The following is an 18532-nucleotide window of genomic DNA, read 5'->3' as shown; positions in this document are numbered from 1 at the left end:
TTTAGGTGTCATTTGCAAGATGATTTAGTGAGTCCTCCTCCCACGAATCCTCCAAATATCATATGTATATGTCTCTCGGGGGTTTGTGGTGGTGGGTCTCTTATGTCCTCATCATCTCGTTTTCTTTTTCCATGATTGTCCGACCTTTCCACGAGATATCTATCAAGTCGGCCTTCCCTGGCCAACCTTTCTATCACATTTTTAAGGTCGTAACAATCATTTGTTGAGTGGCCATACATCTTATGGAACTCGTAGTAGTCACCGCGGCTTCCTCTTTTTTTGTTTTTGATGGGTCTAGGGGGCGACAATCTTTCAGTATTACAGATTTCTCTGTATACGTCCACTAGAGAGACTTTTAGAGGAGTATAAGAGTGATATCTCCTTGGCCTGTTGGGACCGACCTCCTCTTTTTTCTTGGGCTCCCTCTCTTTCTCTTTCGCTGAGTGAAGGGGCCCCTGTCGCCAGCTTGGCTCCCTTAATCTGGTATTTTTTTCCATGTTGATGTACTTTTCTACTCTTTCTTGTACATCACTCAAAGAGGTGGGGTGCCTTTTTGATATGGACTGAGAGAAGAGACCCTCTCTAAGTCCATTTACTAGCCCTATAATAACTGCCTCTGTGGACAGGTCTTGAATTTCCAAGCACGCTTTGTTGAACCTTTCCATGTAGTCACGTAGAGGTTCTCCGACCTCTTGTTTGACTCCCAGGAGACTCGGTGCGTGCTTTACTTTATCCTTCTGGATGGAGAACCTCATTAAGAACTTTTTCGAGAGGTCCTCAAAGCTAGTAACTGACCTTGGGGGGAGGCTGTCGAACCATTTCATCGCTGCTTTCGACAGGGTGGTCGGGAAAGCTTTGCAGCGAGTCGCATCAGAAGCGTCAGCCAGATACATCCGACTTTTGAAATTGCTTAAATGATGCTTCGGGTCCGTGGTTCCGTCATAGAGGTTCATATCAAGGCTTTTGAAGTTTATTGGAACTTTTGCCCTCATTATGTCCTCACTGAACGGATCCTCTCCTCCCAGGGGCGACTCTTCTCGGTCGCCACGGGAGTTCCGACTTCTAAGGGAAGATTCGAGCTTCAAGAGTTTTTCTTCCAACTCTTTTCGTCGCTCTATCTCTTTTTTGAGATTTCGCTCTGCCTCTCGTTGTCGTTCTAATTCTTGTTCCAGTTGTTCCAAACGACCTTGGTGACCGTGGACCAACCCCATTAGCTCAGTTGCATGGGGTGGCCCCTCCTTTCCTGATTCTCGTTCGTCCGAGGAGTTTACCTTTGGGTTCTTAAGCCCAGAGGTGCCTTCTCTACGCTGGTCGTTGGTTCCTTAGTGAAGGGTCAGGTCCGCGTTGTTTCCGGTATCTAGATTTTCTTGTTTGGAATCAGACGCTGAATGACCATCCTGGGGTGAGTTGTCCGCCATTACTGGTTGATCTCTCGGTTCCTGGCAACGGCGCCAATGTTACGATGGGTAACCGGAGATTAATGGGTTGGACTCGTTAGGTTGGCCCAATCGTCTGAGGAAAGAAGCCTTCGAATGGGTTCGCACCTTCAGGGCCTTCTCCGACTTGTGAGTGGACGAGGGGTGGTATCTGCAAAGACACTTCGATGCCTAAGTCAGCAAGGGTGTGAGCAGGTCTAGAGAGTATTGGGACTTAGAGATACCTGAGGGGTGTCAGTGTATTTATAGTGGTGAACCAATAACCACCGTTGGAGTAGTTCCACCTTTTAAGGTGGATAACCGTCCCTTTATCTTAGAGAGGTTGCGATATGACTCCTGGAAGTGGGTTGAGAGATTTTAGGGGCAGTTATTATCTGCCAGCTAATCCTCGTTGCCGACTTCTTTAGAGCAAGTCATGGTGAGAACTGATTTCTCAGGGGAAGGTCGGTGTACTGTGAGACTCAACCGTGTGGGTTGGGCCTGTCGTTTGGACCTGGGTCTTAGCGTTGTGCTAGGATATGAACAAAAATATAATTAAAAATTTTGCAAAACTATAAGAATCAACAAAATAATTAAACATTAAAAAAATTTAGACGTTTTTAGATGAGTGATTTATTTGTTTAAAATAATGATAATATTAAATTTTTTAAAAAAATAAATAAATTTTTATTTTTTAATTTAAAAATACATCAATTTTCTACTAATTAAAAATATAAAAACTTTTTTTATCTTTTAAAATAGAAAATATTTAAATTTTTTTATTCAAAATATATAAAAATTAGTCGATAATTTATTTGATCCACAGTCGATTTTTCCAAATTTTTTGGGGACACGATTCTCGGGCACGTGGTCAGAGCGGTTCAGGTCACGTGACTGCAACCAAGAAGAACTGAAGAAGTGCTTCAGTCGTTGGCTCTGATCCCAAGCGTGAGTTGAGTAATCAGTGATGGCGAGCTTCGTATCAGAACTCCTTTGTCCTCTCTTCATCTTCTTCTCTATCATTCAATCTTCACTCTCTCAATCTAACCAGGTTTTTATGCGTGTTTCGTTCTCCATTCAGTTGCCATTCATGTTCTTGTGGATTCTCTTTATCACTATGATTCGAATTTGTGTTTGGTTTTCAGTACTGTGATGCTGGATTTGAATATGAGAGTGGCTCCACCACCGCGTGTGGAAGTGGAACTGCACCGTCGAAGTTGTTAATAAAGGGAGGCATTGTGGTCAACGCTCATCACCAGCAACTTGCTGATGTTTATGTTGAAGACGGTATCATTGTTGCTGTCGAACCTTCTATCACTGTATGTCATGCGTATATCTCTTCAATTATTTTGATATAAGATTTGTGGTTGCTGGTTAGTGCTAGCATAGTTTTTACTTCTGTCATGAGCTTTCAGAATTGATTCTAGGTAGGGTTCATTATATATCAAATTGATTCTTAGCTAAGATTCATAGTCTCTTTACGAGTAATTATGAAGGAAGGTAACAGATTTGTGGTTGTTTTCTGAGAATCAATTCTTGAGAAACATCACAATGGTTATCCAATCATGAAATTGATTTTGAACAAACCGGTTAGATATATAACCATTCATGTTGTCTCCTTCTATCAGCTTAAGCTTTTGGGATAAGTGGTTTTGTGACATGGTATCAGAACTCTATGTCCAAAAGGTCTAGAGTTTGATCTTTGGTGAACCCCAAAAGCGGAAAATTAAAAATAGCATAACGCAAATAAAAAGAGAAAAAATGCCTATGCAAAAATCAAGCAAACTTAAAAGAAGCTCTTGCTTGAGGGGGAGTGTTAGAGATATAACCATTTATGTTGTCTCCTCCTATCAGCTTAAGCTTTTGGGAGGAGTGGTTTCTAGAGTGGATTTTGAACTACTCCAACGATTTTCCAAACATGCTGATGAGTTCAAATCAGATTAGTTCTGATATAGTGTGTTAAGTACTGGTGGTTTAGACGAAAAGAAAAGAAAAAGTTGTATCTTGTATGATTTGTTTCTTAATTGATTTCATCGGCAGGTTGGGGATGATGTGAAAGTGATCGATGCCACTGGGAAGTATGTCATGCCAGGTTAGGCTTTTGACATTCAATAGATGTCGATTGTTTTATGTGTCGGCGGAAGTTCTGATAAATTTCCAGCATGTTGAGTTCCAAGCCTTTTCATTTTCATGTTTTTTATCCAGACTTGTTATGCTCTTCACCTGTGTATCTTCCTCTTTTACAGTTATTGATTAAATTTTTTACTGTTTAGTCAGATAGAAATTTTGATATAATCATTCAAGTGTGTGTAGGTCACAATAATCACCTCAAAAGTTACTATATGAGTACACCTGATTGGTTGACAGTGTATCAAGATTAATCTCTACTAGTATTGTAATATTGTTCGAGTTTCACATTTTTTATGTTAGTCCTTTACCTTGTACCCTCGCACTTGTTGGATCTGAGATTCATCTGATTCAAGTTATGGTGTCTCGTTTCATCTTTTACCTGACTCTACAAATGCTTCCTTTGTTAACCAACAGGAGGCATTGATCCTCACACACACCTAGACATGAGTTTTATGAGTAGTGGAACAATAGACGACTTCTTCAGTGGTCATGCTGCAGCATTAGCCGGTGGGACAACTATGCACATCGACTTTGTTATACCAGTGGATGGTAGTTTAACGGCTGGTTATGAAGCCTATGAAAGGAAGGCAAAGAAGGCTTGCATGGATTATGGTTTCCATATGGCTATTACCAAATGGAATGATGATGTTTCAAGAGAAATGGAGATCATGGTCAAGGAGAAAGGTCTTAATTCTATTTCCGTATTGCGATTTGGATAATCCAGTTGAATATGGGGTGATAGGTATTTCAAATTCGGATAACTTTGGAGGAATTTATCTTATTAGTACATGTATGTTTTCTGTTTTCAGGTATCAACTCGTTCAAGTTTTTTATGGCATACAAAGGAGCTCTTATGGTCAATGATGAGCTTCTTCTGGAAGGATTTAAGAGATGCAAGTCGCTCGGTGCCTTAGCTATGGTCCATGCAGAAAATGGAGATGCTGTGGATGAAGGCCAAAAAAGAATGATAGAACTTGGAATAACTGGTCCTGAGGGGCACGCCCTTTCAAGGCCTGCAGTGGTAAGTTCTCATATTTTCATTTGTTATGTCAAACCACATTTAATTGGAACATTATTAGATTGATTGTGTTTTCTTTTCAAATATCCTACAATTTGTGCGGTCTAGAAAGTATATATCTCTTCATGTTTTATGGAACATGAATTATTTCTACTTTGACTTGCATATCTGTGTAGTTGGAAGGAGAAGCAACTGCACGCGCTATTCGCTTAGCAAATTTTGTGAACACCCCATTATATGTGGTTCATGTGATGAGCATTGATGCAATGGAAGAAATTGCAAAGGCCCGAAAGTCAGGTTTTCAATTTCGATCACTGTACCATTATGTTTAATATTCATTGATGTGACCTTTTAGAGCTTCTTTTTGGGTTCTCTGATGGCTTAGTTTTAGTTGGGTCACTTGTTTGTTTTGATGCTGCAGGACAAAGGGTTATCGGAGAACCTGTTGTCTCTGGATTAGTCCTCGATGAATCGTGGCTTTGGCATCCCGACTTTAAGACTGCAGCATCGTAAGTGACTTCACTTGTTTATTTGTTTTTCTTTTCCTTTTAAGTTTTAAGAATGTAAGTGATATCATTTCATGTTTCAGGTATGTTATGAGTCCCCCGATTAGAAGTAAAGGACACGATAAGGCACTTCAAGCTGCCCTTGCAACCGGAGTTTTGCAGGTTTCAATAATTTTTCAGCAATAAGAGTTTGATCAAAGTAGTTAGGATTCTCTCACATCCATGCAATACATCCTATCCAATTTTGATCATTTGTGATCTACATATTATGTCTGTCCTCAGCACACTATGTTCTTTTAACAATAGTTTACCTTTCAAAATTTGCAGTTGGTAGGAACTGACCATTGTGCCTTTAATTCCACCCAAAAAGCTTTAGGAATTGACGACTTCCGGAAAATTCCCAATGGTGTCAATGGTAATCACACCTTGCACATGATTATTTGTGATCTACAAACAATTCTAATTGATTTATTGTTTATTATTAATTTGCATTGCAACCTGAAATTATAGGTATTGAAGAAAGGATGCATTTGGTATGGGATACTATGGTGGTAAGATCGTAATTTCCAGCTTAGCAATCCCTAAATTTTTTGTTGGAATTACAATAATATATGGAAGAGAGGATGTCTTTTTTAACTGTAGTTTACTGTTTATCACAGGAGTCTGGCCAAATATCAGTCACCGACTATGTCCGGGTGACAAGCACTGAATGGTATGTTTTGAGTTGATCTAAAGCAAGGTAATCAAACTCGAGAGTTTACCATTCATGGAGCTTAGGTAAACTTGAATTGTAAAGCTCTGCTCGTAAACTCAATCTGAGAATGTATAAACTCAAGAGTTTGATAACCTTAATCCCAGAGTAAAATCTGGCATCCAGTTTTTGCTTTATTGTGTTTATTTTTGTTGGAAAAAGATATTTGGTAAAGAAGCCAAGTAGTATTAATGTTTTCAATTCTTACAATCATCTCAGTGCTAGAATATTCAATATATATCCAAGGAAAGGAGCAATTCTTCCAGGATCTGATGCAGATATCATAATCCTCAATCCAAATTCAAGCTTTGAGATATCAACAAAGTCACACCACTCCAGACTTGACACGAATGTGTACGATGGAAAGAAAGGAAAGGTACATTTTTTTATTATAACCTGGTCCCTCATGAGATTGAAGTTAATCAAATTCACAGTAGCAACATTAGTGTTAAGATCCATTGCGGTTCAGAGAAAAAGAACGGCGAGGAAAATCAACTATAGAAGTGTTGTTTCACAAACTCAATTTGTTCATGGTCTATTTCTTTCTCTTTTACCTTTTTTGTTGCCTGTTCCATATATCAATTACTTTTCGTTTTTCAGGGGAAAGTTGAAGTGACCATATCTAGAGGGAGAGTTGTATGGGAAAATAATGAACTGAAGGATACTCCGGGTACTGGCAGATACATACCAATGCAACCTTATAGCTATCTTTTTGATGGATTGGACAAGAAAGATGCCACATATCTAAGTTCCCTTAAAGCACCAGTAAAAAGAGCCAAATCTTCCTCTTAAAACATTCAGCTATCCTTTTCAGTTTAAAAATAAAGAAAAATGTTACATGTTCTTGTACAAGAATTTTAGAAAGCATTACATGTATATAAGTATGTATGCTTCATGTTCTTCTTTTCCACTGATATAATGTACATTTTTGCTTACACTTTGTACAATAGCTCAATCAATAGTATAGAACACTTGGTTTCTGTTGAGCCTGTCTCATCTACACACAAAGTCTCACAGAAGTTATGAATGGATCCATTTATGATGATTCAATATAGAGTGCCCTTGATTTTGAAAATTCAAGGAGTGGCTTTATGATTATTCTATCACATATCGTGGCCTAATACAGCAATCTATGAAGGTTGGGATCCTTCTCCTCCCCTGCAATGAATGAGATAATACACAACATGGGAATTAGAAATTTGTTTTTCACCTATCTCCATTGAAGTCAATTCTCCTTCATCTTCCATGTTATTTGAAACAGAAATCTTATAGTATGTTTTAATAGTTCTTACCTCAGCCCATTTGGCTTCTATGACATTGTCCTAGGATTGGTTGGTTATTTTTCAAATTTTTTTAATAGAGTGATGTTTTAATTATACTAACATTTCATGTCATTAGGGTTGATGTTATGTGGTTTTGGATTACAATTCAAAATCGTAATTGTAGTTGCAATACTGTTTTTACAATATCAATTACATTGATATAACGAACGACTTAAAACTTGCTTTAGATAGCTCCATTTAGTAATGATCCATGCGCGTTGATCAAGGGGTGTATGGACCATAACTAAGTGGAGCATATCAAAGCATACCAAGAATACATTAAACTATAAAAGATTCAAAAACTTCGAAATAAAGATCTAGAATTGCATAAGAACTACTAATAAGAAAGAAAGTCTCACCATGCCAAGAGGTTCATCTTGATGAGCATGATTAACATTAACAATAGCATTAGCATTAGCATGAGATTTTCCTTGAGCATGATTAGCATTAGCATTAGCATTAAGAAACTCTTCATCACTCCCAAGGCTTGCACGCTTAATTGATTCAGTCAAATCATTCTTCATACTCTTCTTGTTTGCACGTGCTTGAGCAAAAACCATTGAATAGTTTGTAGATCCTGGATCCCTCTGATCCCACCCTCCAAATTGAGGCACAGAACTCACTGAAGAAGGAGCCTTCTTCTGCTATGCAAACACAATTCAATAGCATCATAAGTCACTAATCATTATTACCATCATCATCATTAACATAATGGCATAGTTTTTGTTTTAATTGGAAGATCAATCTTGAACTTGTATTGGTTAATACACCCCTTGATCAACGCACATTAACCATTACAAGATCAAGGATTCAAATCTTCCAATGTATCATAATATTTCTTTGCTCATTCTATAACCATTATGTTACATATTAATATTAATAGGGACAATTTTTTTTTTTTAAAAGTAAAAGATAAAAAATAAAAGAACTAATTGTAAAACTTCAAAGACGGCGAGGCTTCGCCTCTTGTTCGTGCCATGGCCGGAAAGATCATGTTTGTTTTTTTAAGGTTACCTCCTTTCGTTCCATGGCTAAAATGAAGACCCTTTTTGAATAGAGAGGGAGAGACAGGGACCGAGCTGCAACTATAATTGTATAAATTTATGTGTTAGAAACTTCATCAATAGTTTTTTTTATGCCTCTAATTTGAAGGTTTTGGAAGGGTGGTGTATTTGAAGTTTTGAACTATTGGGAAACTAAGACTAAAAAAATTGAATTTGTTATGCTAAGTATTTTTCATATTTATATCAAATTCATAGCTTCATGATGGAGGGCTCAGCATGATTGAAGGATTTGTTTGTTGATGTATGAAATCTTTGATAAGAGTAAAAGTAGTGCAAAAAATTTTGTGGTTGTCCACTTAAGTGTTTTATCCTTCTGTTCTTAGCTTTGTATCAAAATTAGAATAAAACTTCCTAAATTTGAGGTAGATATGGTGGTTCTATTCTATGCCGTAGAATACAAGATATCTATCTATACACTAATTTTGCACCAAAAGAATTCTCATTTTTCTTATCTTATTAAAACTTGAAACAACTTACCTGCCAAACTAATTTCTGGAATGTGTTTGACTTCTTTTTTAATTCAACATGGATGTCAAAATTATAATATCATTGACTCTTTCTTTTGTAATTCCTAGAGAAACAAAAAATTATTGTAAAATTTTTGTGTTGTCATTCAATTATCATCATAGTTCATCTCAGATACTACAATTTTGTTCATTCATTTTTTTCCTTTGATAAATAAAATATAAGAATGTACATGTTTAATAAACTAAATTAATTGGTCTACTGAATAAAACTATTTATATCTAGTGTATCAAAATTAAACTCGTATTATAAAGCATAAAGCGTAAACATTGTTGCAATTATTGAATGGGTTTGATTTGATTTCTTCGACTTATTTATTTTTTATACATCTTTAATTAAAAAAAAGGTTACAGAAACATTCACTATAAGATTCTTTTATAATACCACTGTATAACAATCAAACTATGAACCATACACTTCAACAATTTCAGAAACATAATAAGAGATACATTAGGATGAATCATATAAAAAAAAGTTGAATTAGTAAAATTCAACTAATTTTGTTTCATATGAATCCAATATCTACTATCAAATATAGTGACAAAATCTGTTCTATATCTAAAAGGAAAAGTTCTGAAATTGAATTGAATTACAATCTTGGCACGCATGCACTCTTATAAATTATAATATTGTTATTTGAAAATAATCTAACTACACCATTAATTAATAATAATTTATTTTTAGCTAATATCTTTTTGATAATCCAAGGACTAATCTATTCAGAATTTCATTTAAGGGTTGTCAATAGCCATTAAGTTATTGTATGCATAAGGCAAAATTCAAACCGTCCGATACTAGTTGAAGCAAACGAGTGAATTAACCACTAGACTAATCCAATTGAATTTAATTTTGATGCATTATCAATGTAAATAGTTTTAAGGACTAATCTGTTGCGGATCTGAATTTTGTCAAGTCAAGGACTAATCTGGCACAGTACTGAGCTTCATTCAAGGGTTTGTGGTTGGCCAATGGGTTGTTGCATGTACAAGACTGGATTAGAACATTAATACTTATTTAAGTGAGCTAACCCCTTGACCAACCCAACTCAATGACTCTGTTTGGAAGGGTTTTTTTTTTTTTTTTTTGAGGCTTTTAGCCCAACCCAGAAAACAAGACCAACAAAAACCCCAAAAGAAGTCACAATATAAATCCACCACCTGCCCCAAAACAACAATTTTCCCGAGAAAATTCGAGACTCTATTTTCCTTCACTTTCCGAGCATCCAAACCCCCACAATCGTAGAAACCCTGAGAAAGCCATGGCAGCCATAAGTCTCCGGAAGGGTAACACCCGTCTTCCGCCGGAAGTGAACCGCGTCCTCTACGTCCGAAACCTACCTTTCAATATCACCAGCGAAGAGATGTACGACATCTTCGGAAAATACGGCGCCATTCGCCAGATCCGAATTGGCACCAACAAGGACACTCGCGGCACCGCCTTCGTCGTCTACGAGGATATCTACGACGCCAAGACCGCCGTCGACCACCTCTCCGGTTTCAACGTTGCGAATCGGTACCTTATTGTTCTGTATTACCAGCAAGCGAAGATGAGCAAGAAGTTCGATCAGAAGAAGAAGGAGGATGAGATTACGAAGATGCAGGAGAAATACGGTGTCTCCACCAAAGATAAGTAGGGGAGAAAATTTTCTAGGGTTTCTGTTGTTATTGTTGTTGAGGAAATTGCATACGATTGTGACTATGTTGTTGGAATAGAAATTGAAATTATGAGGTATCTGCAATATACATGTGTTAATTGTGCAAAATTAATCTGAATTTGGAGAGCAAGAAAAAAAAAGGGTTTTTAGGGTTCTTGAATTTGAAAAATTGACTCCCTGTGTGATACTATGCGTCCTTAGATTTTGAATCGAAAGTTCTAAGTTTGCTGTCTGTCAATTTTCAAAGCTACTGGGTACCAATGATTATGTAAATAAATAAATAAATAAAATTTAAGTTTTACCCTTGTTGGCTTGCATGAACTCTAAAAAGAGATTGTTCTTAACAGAAGCTACTCTTTTCAGCTTTTAATTAAGAGGCATAAATATATTATTTTTATAACAAAATCATAATTCAGAATTCGAATTTACTCGAAACTTGGAAGTTGAACATTTGGAGATATCTATATTATTGAGCTACATGAGAAACCATGTACATTTGAGATTGCATTTTCATGAAGACGATGAGGTTAGCTATGGTTATGAAAATTTGGAAAGATTAGCTGCTAATGATTACTTTTTCAACTTGCAACTTGATGATTCTTCAAGCACGAGTCTCTTTATGATGGTATGGATTTTGATTAGGCTCAACAAATTGATTGATGAAGTGGATAAGATGATGGTTTAAGATTTGAGGTAGCATTGCTGCATGAATGAAACAGTTCAAATTTTGATGCTAAGAAATTGATTAGGTAAGGATCTGCCATTAAATAAGTAGTTATAATACCATCTGAATTGAGAAGTAATGAAGTGGTTCAAAACTTCAAATATATGAAGCTAACAGGGCACATGAACACTATGGATACATAGAAATTAATATACAAATAAACACACTTTCAACTTTATTCCTAAATTGATACAACAGAGAATTGTTACAGATTTTCGGAGGAAACAAAGAAACAAATAAAAAATAGGAAACCACCCCCAGTCAAATCACCTATTATAGATATGTTCACATTTTTCAAATGTTTGTTGTAAACCCCCCACCCCAACCTATTTTGCTTGTTTCCACATTGACCCATCATTCCTCAACCTATATCATATCATATATCATATTCATCTTTCTAATGCCAGTTTTAGCACCTGCAGGGCTCAAGTGATTCTGGTTTAACAATTTTTGCCGAGTCCCCCCAGCTAGTACAGCGAAGATACCGAACACCTTTTCCGGGTCATTATGGCTTCTGGGTGTCCCTTACTCATCATTGCTGCAAACTCATCATAGTTAATGCGGCCGTCCTGCACAAACATGCGATTTTCGTCATTATTTCCTCTTGAATCAAGACTCATCTAAACATGAGTTGCTAAATTAACAGTTAATTCATTCATTCAGTACAGGTCTTACATTATCAGAATCAACTTCTTGGATGATTTCCGAGATGTCTCTTCCGTCATGCATGTTAAACTCTTTAAGAGCTTGTTCTAGTTCTTCAACAGTGATGTACCTGATTTATGCCAAAGTAATGAGATTAAAACAACCCTTTTAACTACACCAAATTAGTTATCTTCAATATTGTTAATTTGCCCCACTTACCCGCTGTTATCTTTGTCAAAGTATTGGAATGCTGTATAAAGGTGTTCTTCTCTGTTCATTCTGTTCATGTGCATTGTTGCCGCGATGAACTCGTCGTAATCTATTAGTCCATTACCATCTGCATCTGCCTGAAATTTTGCAAAAGAGAAAGGAAATCTGTTTAGGTAATCATAACATAGATGCTTCATTAGGACACAAGCTTTTTGAAGGTAAGGTTTAACTTACAGCTTCCATTAATTGCTGAAGTTCTTGTTCTGACAACTTAGTCCCTTGTTTTGCCATTCCTTGCTTGAGTTCTTCAATTGTAATGGTTCCACTGTTGTCGGTGTCCATCCCCTTGAACATCTGCTTCAGTCCCATGATTTCTTCCTCTGATAAGCAACCAGCAATAACCTATATATCCATATTGAAAATTTATTAGTCCCATGTTCATGAAAATTTAGACAACTTCATGCTTCATGCAGATGAAGCATAAGCTTGAATAAGGTGATTATCACCCTTAGAGCAACTTTCTTGAATTGGTTCATTGCTCTGAATTGTTTGAGCCTATTCAGGACAGCGTTGTCGAGTGGTTTATCCGGTGCTTCTCCATCCTCCTTGATCCATGGATGGTCTGTTTCAAAGATGAGAATCTGAGTAATTATCATACATGAATTCAAGCAATTCAAGCAACTAAATACTTACTGAGAACTTGGTAGGCTGTTATCCTTTGTTTGGGATCAGAATTCAACATTTTTCTTACAAGATCTTTTGCTGCTGGTGAAATTGAGGGCCATGGATCACTTGAAAAGTCAAGGTGGCCTCTTAGAATGGCATTGAATATCCCATTTTCAGATTCTGACAAAAACCAGATATTGATTTCAGTTATTTCAAGATATAACAAGCCATACATATTCTCTATAAAATAATGTAAATAAACCATGTATTATGAACCTGCCCAAAATGGAGGAACACCACATAGAAGAATGTATAACATTACACCAACACTCCATATATCAACTTCTGGCCCATATTTCCTCTTCAAAACCTCTGGTGCAATGTAATATGCACTACCAACAATGTCTTTAAATACCTCTCCTGTCAAAAACAATAACAACAACAACAATAAACAAATTAGCTAGTTATTGAGAACATGCTTCTTGTACCATCTGAAGCATGTTTTCTGTTTTCGCCTTCTGTTTTCTCTTTTCTCTTCACAAAATTCCGAAAACAATGAAACACACCCTTAATTTTCTTCTTTCCTTAAATGATACCTTGCTTGTAGAAAACTGAGAGACCAAAATCTGTGGCCTTAAGGGGGGCATTCTCATCCTTATTCAACAAAAGGAAATTCTCAGGCTTAAGATCTCTATGAATAACTCCCATTGAATGGCAAGTATGGACAATTTGGACAATGGTTCTCAACAAGGAAGCCGCGGCACGCTCAGTATAATGCCCCTTAGCAATGATCCGATCAAAGAGCTCGCCTCCGGCGCACAACTCCATGACAAGGTGAACAGACTGTTTGTCCTCATAGGCACCAATGAGCTCCACAATGTTAGGCTGCCCTGTGAGATGGTGCATGATCTGAACCTCTCGGCGAACATCCTCGATATCCTCCTTGTTAGACAGCTTCCTCTTGGCTATGGTCTTGCAAGCATATTGCTTCCCTGTGACCTTATGAGTGCACAAATGTGTCACACCAAATTGTCCTCTACCTAGCTCCTTGCCCATGCTATATATTGATTTAACATCTTCCATTGGCCTTCCTAGGACAGGACCAACCGGCCCTTGTTTGGTCGGCTTAGCAGGCGCGGCCGGCCTTGATTGTGCCTCTCCTCCACCTTCTTGCTTGCTGCCAGGGTCTTGCCTTCCATCTTCCCTCTTGTCAACACCACCATTGGCATTGGCATTAGCATTAGAATTCTCCTCTGGGGCCTCAGTGCCTCTAGAGCAACAGTTCCCCATGGATGAAGGAAGATATAAAGGTCAAGGTGGTGGTGATGGTGGTGGAGGAAAAGAGAATAACAATAAGAATAATAATAGTAATAATGAAAATGAATATCTATTTTTTGTGTTGGGAGAAGATAAAAAAACAATAGGATGATGAAGAAAGAGTAGTGAAGAAGGGAGAAGGCATAAAAATAATCCTAAAAAAAACATGAGGACAGTTTGATGATTTACAGATTGGAATGATGATGGAGTGGATTTGAGGAAGGTAATTGACAGTGTGATTAATTCTTGTTACTTTTTTTGTTACAATAAAAAAAGAAAAGAAAAATGTTACAATAAACTATATGTCTCTAATGCAATAATTTTTGCATAACAAGGGTGTGGAGGAATTCTCGGAGGATAATAGCAAATACTAAACAGATATACCTTTTGGTATTTTATGCAGTTTTAATATTGAAACTAATACAGTTTAAGTTTAGAGTTTGGTATGTTAAAAATATCATAGGATCTTGGTTTCTAACAGTGTGTTAATTACTCTCACTTGCAACAACTAATATTAGTTTTCTGTTTGTAAGATCTAACAATAATCTTAACTTGAATTGTTACCAGTGCGTTGCACTTATTTTAAGGAAGTATAAAATGGATCATTTTTTTATTAAAAAGTTTAAGTTGCTTATATTTTTAATATACTTGTAAAGTACCAAATATGCATAAAAGAATATCAACAATTATTATTTTTAGGGTCTTTCAACACATATCCTAAGAATACATATGTTGGTATTACTCCTTTTACCTAAATCCATATAATAGAGTAAAAGACACCAATATTAGTGTTTTTGTTCATTGGAAATGTCTATAATATAGATAGAGAAAATCATCCACGTGTATAAATATAATTGGATGGATTATTTGCCTTATATCTTATATTGGAAATGCATGCATGAGATGGTTTTTGTCGGAAAATTTTGATAAAATGATTAATATTAATGATGAAAAAAAAAACTCATCATTAATACTAATTATTTTACTGTCTTTTCGACAAAAATACAATCTCAACTAAAGCATTGCATAGTTAAGGAGCCTTTTGCTTTCAACCAAATTTATACATTATATGTATTTCTAAGATAAGTATAAGATAAATAATTCATCTACGTTATACACACGTGTAGATATTTTTTCTTATTTATATCATATACTTTTTCTTTATTCATTGGAGACTAAATAACATTTCTTTTGCAAAAGTTAAGTTGGTGTGATATTTATATTTATCCGTTTAATGTTTTATTGTTGCTGTTTTATTTGAATATTTGATAGCGAAAAGAGCATAGTATACATGATTATATTCTTACATCAATATTTGATTATATAAATATAAAAGTAACAAGGGTATATAACAGCAAAAAGGGCATTTGGTCTAGTGGTATGATTCTCGCTTAGGGTGCGAGAGGTCCCGAGTTCAATTCTCGGAATGCCCCTAAAATTTTTAACACATTATTCTCCTTTTTCCTTTTTGAAACATTTCTTCTACATTTTACCCTCTCCTTAATTAGCTATGATTTGTGACAAAAATAAAATGAATCACAATTCTAATAATAGGTAAAAAGGTCACATTGTATTTGTATAACACAAAAACAGAATATCCTCACAAAGTAACAATTAGAAGAAAAGAATTCCAGCTAAAATCCTATCTCAAGAAAAGGATTATATCAGTAAGTGGGGACTGATGGATCAACTTGCTCAGCATATGCATGAATTCCACCAGAAATGTTGTACACTTTCCTAAAACCCTGAAACATTCACACATCATCACAATCAATAACTCTTTTCCAGGTTTCTTCTATATACATATAGACGCACATACGCACACGCACACGCACACGCAAGCACACGATGTATAAGGCCATATATCATTTTACCTGTGACTGCAACCACTTGGCAACCTGTAGCGATCGCATGCCATGATGACACTGCATTCAGAACTCAAGTTATTTTAATATTGAAGTGAATACTGCGTTGCATTTGAAATCAGATCCAAATATGATCATAATTTGCATCACAGGAATAAGATCACTAAGCAGCCAATCTGACTACACTATCGCTGGTCGAAATGCAGCATAAATTCATTTAGAATTAAGATATAGTCATACCGGTGCTTTCTTAAACATCTGTATAGAAAGGCCTCTGGAAATTCAAACTTAAAGAGTTCTAAATGAAGGAACTTATTCAAAGAATTCCAGCTTCATTCTTACAAACTAGTTAGGCAAAAGCAGGAAGTGGCAAGAAGGACATGAATGTATCTTCCATAATCCATACCGATCCAATTTCAAAATATAAAAATTACAGAATTACTGTTAAGAGTTTGGTAAACCAATCTTTCGTACTTACCATAACATATGTATCTTTGTTAGGGTCAAAATTGGTAGCTACTTCAGGACCCCATACCCCAAACTGCCGGAGGGGAAGAACCTTAAATCCCGGCAAAGATGCTTTGGCCCTGTTTAAGATGCATGAACCGAAATGAGTTACCATGATAAACAAAGCATAGTAAATGAATGCTCCACATATTCAAATGAAAGTGTATATGCCTTGCTGTGAAATCTCAAAAGAGCATTAATATTGAACTCAATTAACTAACTACTGTTGAATAAAGCATGAGCATACACTTCATCAGGCTCTCGAACATCGATTAACTGTGCCTCCTCCAGAAAGTTGGGATCCTGCATTTTCACTTGCAGCTCTTGAGGTTGAATGTCTTGGAGTATCGATTCTTCCCTAAGAACACCAGCCGAATACTTGCATCATTAATCACCATAGGGCTTTATCAGAAACCAGTATTTTTCATTAAATTCGCATACTTTATTATCTGATTTTGAAACATATCCTTGAAATACCTTTCAGATAAAACTTGCAGCAGGTGCCATCCAAATTTTGTTTTACACCTTACAACTTTGTTTAAAGGAGCACCAAATGCAGCCTCCTCAAACTCGGGAACCTATCACATTTTTCACCGTCCAACATATATCATCCAATCACATAATCGCAGTAAAACCAACGAAAAACATTTGCTTCAAATTTCAAAAACTATATCCCCTCCTCATCTACTTCCCTTTACAAATCAAATGGCAGATTATCAAAGTTAAGGAAAATGCAAGAACAAACACAATACACATATGATCATTTACCCTTATCTCACCGACCCGAAATAACTACATACTTTATTTGTTTACTTTTATCCGTCACCGGTCACAGTTACTGTTTGATACATCTTTAGGCTAATGCATCCAGATACAATTGATATAAGAGATGGTGACAAACAAGAGGGAGCTGAATCAGGAGTAAATAAATCACCTTGCATCCGAGAAAAAAAGCTTGGTTTACATAAGGCAGTGATTCATAGAAACCTTAAAACCTTGTAAAAAAGGTAGACAATATGCAAAGGCATACTACAAATACTTTATTAAAACCCCCCAAAACAAGCTTGAATCCAGAAACTAGCATACCATTTGCCCCTTTCTGACCCATCCAAGCATTCCTCCTTCTTCTTTGGATGGACACACTGAATATTCCACAGCAAGATCACTCAAATCTTCACCTGAAACACACAACAATTAATCAATACAGAGTCACAGAGTCTATCATATAAAGTAACTCAATTTATTCACTGACATATAAACCCTATCATATTCATACACAAATTGAAACTTTGTTTCATAGTCTAAGTCAAAACCTGAAGAGATTCTCTGCTGAAGATCCAAGAGCAACTTCTGGTCATTTTCTTTGACCAACAAATGCTGCACCAGTATCTCTCTATTACCTTCAGGACCAATCCCAGTGCCATATGAAGCTGTCAAAATAAAAATGAAGAAAAAAAAAGGAATTTTTTACTTGTTGGGTATCCTCCATATTCATAACAAAGCATAAAAAAGGAAACTTTTAGTTACCTGAAGCGTTGGGAAGATGATGGTGGTGATGATGATGAGCTGTCATAGGTTGAAAGTGTTTGAGAGTGAAGGGAAGGGAAGGAGAGTGGGAATGGAAGGTTCTGTGGATAATTCTGTTAAGAGAAGAAGACGAAGACGAAGAAGAAGGAGGAGAGGAAGAAGAGAAATAGGCGAAGGTTGAAGAAGAAGAAGAAGAAGAAGAGGAAGAGAAGGGTATTATTGGGAATGAAGAGCGTAACACAGAAACTCTCAACATTGCTATGATATTTCTAAGCCTTTGGGAATATCAAACTCAAACTGAAAAAGTGAGAAAAACAAGAGAACTACTTACTCAATTACTCATCTTCATGTCTTCCCCTACAGAGGTTTGGACGAAAAGAGAAGGTATAAGTGACCAATGACTTAAACGTACAATATATACAATGAAGATTTAGAAAGTATTAGAGATATGATTATTAATGTTATATTATTTTATTAGGTTATGCTTTTGGGATGAGTAGTTTATTAGAGTTCTAAATTCGAAAAGTTCAATAGTTCGATTTTTGGTGAACCCCAAAATTTATGATATGAGATGTTCAACCAAGGATTTAGTCCATTATACGCTCCCTAGCAGTATTCAAATATTATTTTAATTTTGTAAAAAATGATAAGAATAAAAAGATTAATTACAAAGTCAACAATGTTAT

The 18532-nt window shown here is 36.2% G+C and overlaps 6 protein-coding genes and 1 non-coding gene across 7 annotated transcripts; 3 read left to right on the top strand and 4 right to left on the bottom strand.

The window, feature by feature from the left end:
- Positions 1-8: 8 nt before the first annotated feature.
- On the bottom strand, positions 9-1211 carry LOC130939266 (uncharacterized). Its single transcript, XM_057867385.1, has one exon. It carries the CDS (start codon positions 1209-1211, stop codon positions 9-11), a length of 1203 nt encoding a protein of 400 aa, XP_057723368.1.
- Positions 1212-2263: 1052 nt separating this feature from the next.
- On the top strand, positions 2264-6865 carry LOC130939144 (dihydropyrimidinase). Its single transcript, XM_057867243.1, has 13 exons — positions 2264-2466; positions 2561-2734; positions 3456-3507; positions 3960-4229; positions 4355-4566; positions 4740-4860; positions 4985-5072; positions 5153-5231; positions 5397-5484; positions 5580-5620; positions 5729-5781; positions 6040-6196; positions 6421-6865. The coding sequence occupies exons 1-13, from the start codon at positions 2383-2385 to the stop codon at positions 6610-6612; spliced, it is 1611 nt and encodes a 536-aa protein (XP_057723226.1). The 5' UTR covers positions 2264-2382; the 3' UTR covers positions 6613-6865.
- A 50-nt stretch (positions 6866-6915) lies between these two features.
- Positions 6916-8171, bottom strand: LOC130939265 (uncharacterized). The gene is made up of 3 exons (XM_057867384.1): positions 8157-8171; positions 7502-7786; positions 6916-6978 (listed from the first exon to the last, which is right to left on the bottom strand). The coding sequence occupies exons 1-3, from the start codon at positions 8169-8171 to the stop codon at positions 6916-6918; spliced, it is 363 nt and encodes a 120-aa protein (XP_057723367.1).
- Positions 8172-9908: 1737 nt separating this feature from the next.
- LOC130939147 (splicing factor 3B subunit 6-like protein) lies at positions 9909-10690 on the top strand. The gene has a single exon (XM_057867245.1). The coding sequence runs from the start codon at positions 9990-9992 to the stop codon at positions 10362-10364; it is 375 nt and encodes a 124-aa protein (XP_057723228.1). The 5' UTR covers positions 9909-9989; the 3' UTR covers positions 10365-10690.
- An 886-nt stretch (positions 10691-11576) lies between these two features.
- On the bottom strand, positions 11577-13920 carry LOC130939146 (calcium-dependent protein kinase 17-like). Its single transcript, XM_057867244.1, has 9 exons — positions 13851-13920; positions 13227-13796; positions 12907-13050; positions 12658-12810; positions 12471-12586; positions 12199-12366; positions 11974-12101; positions 11785-11884; positions 11577-11678 (listed from the first exon to the last, which is right to left on the bottom strand). The coding sequence occupies exons 1-9, from the start codon at positions 13918-13920 to the stop codon at positions 11577-11579; spliced, it is 1551 nt and encodes a 516-aa protein (XP_057723227.1).
- A 1388-nt stretch (positions 13921-15308) lies between these two features.
- On the top strand, positions 15309-15380 carry TRNAP-AGG (transfer RNA proline (anticodon AGG)). The gene has a single exon. It is a non-coding gene; the product is annotated as a tRNA-Pro (tRNA).
- A 94-nt stretch (positions 15381-15474) lies between these two features.
- LOC130940659 (rhodanese-like/PpiC domain-containing protein 12, chloroplastic) lies at positions 15475-18230 on the bottom strand. The gene is made up of 8 exons (XM_057868866.1): positions 17847-18230; positions 17633-17749; positions 17406-17497; positions 16797-16897; positions 16567-16677; positions 16291-16399; positions 15822-15872; positions 15475-15692 (listed from the first exon to the last, which is right to left on the bottom strand). The coding sequence occupies exons 1-8, from the start codon at positions 18100-18102 to the stop codon at positions 15612-15614; spliced, it is 918 nt and encodes a 305-aa protein (XP_057724849.1). The 5' UTR covers positions 18103-18230; the 3' UTR covers positions 15475-15611.
- Positions 18231-18532: the final 302 nt, after the last annotated feature.

The sequence above is a fragment of the Arachis stenosperma genome, chromosome 7 (genome assembly GCF_014773155.1).
Source record: "Arachis stenosperma cultivar V10309 chromosome 7, arast.V10309.gnm1.PFL2, whole genome shotgun sequence".
In the NCBI taxonomy this organism is placed as follows: Eukaryota; Viridiplantae; Streptophyta; class Magnoliopsida; order Fabales; family Fabaceae; genus Arachis; species Arachis stenosperma.
Note: the sequence above shows the minus strand (reverse complement) of the source record. Positions and strands in the feature narration are given on the sequence as shown.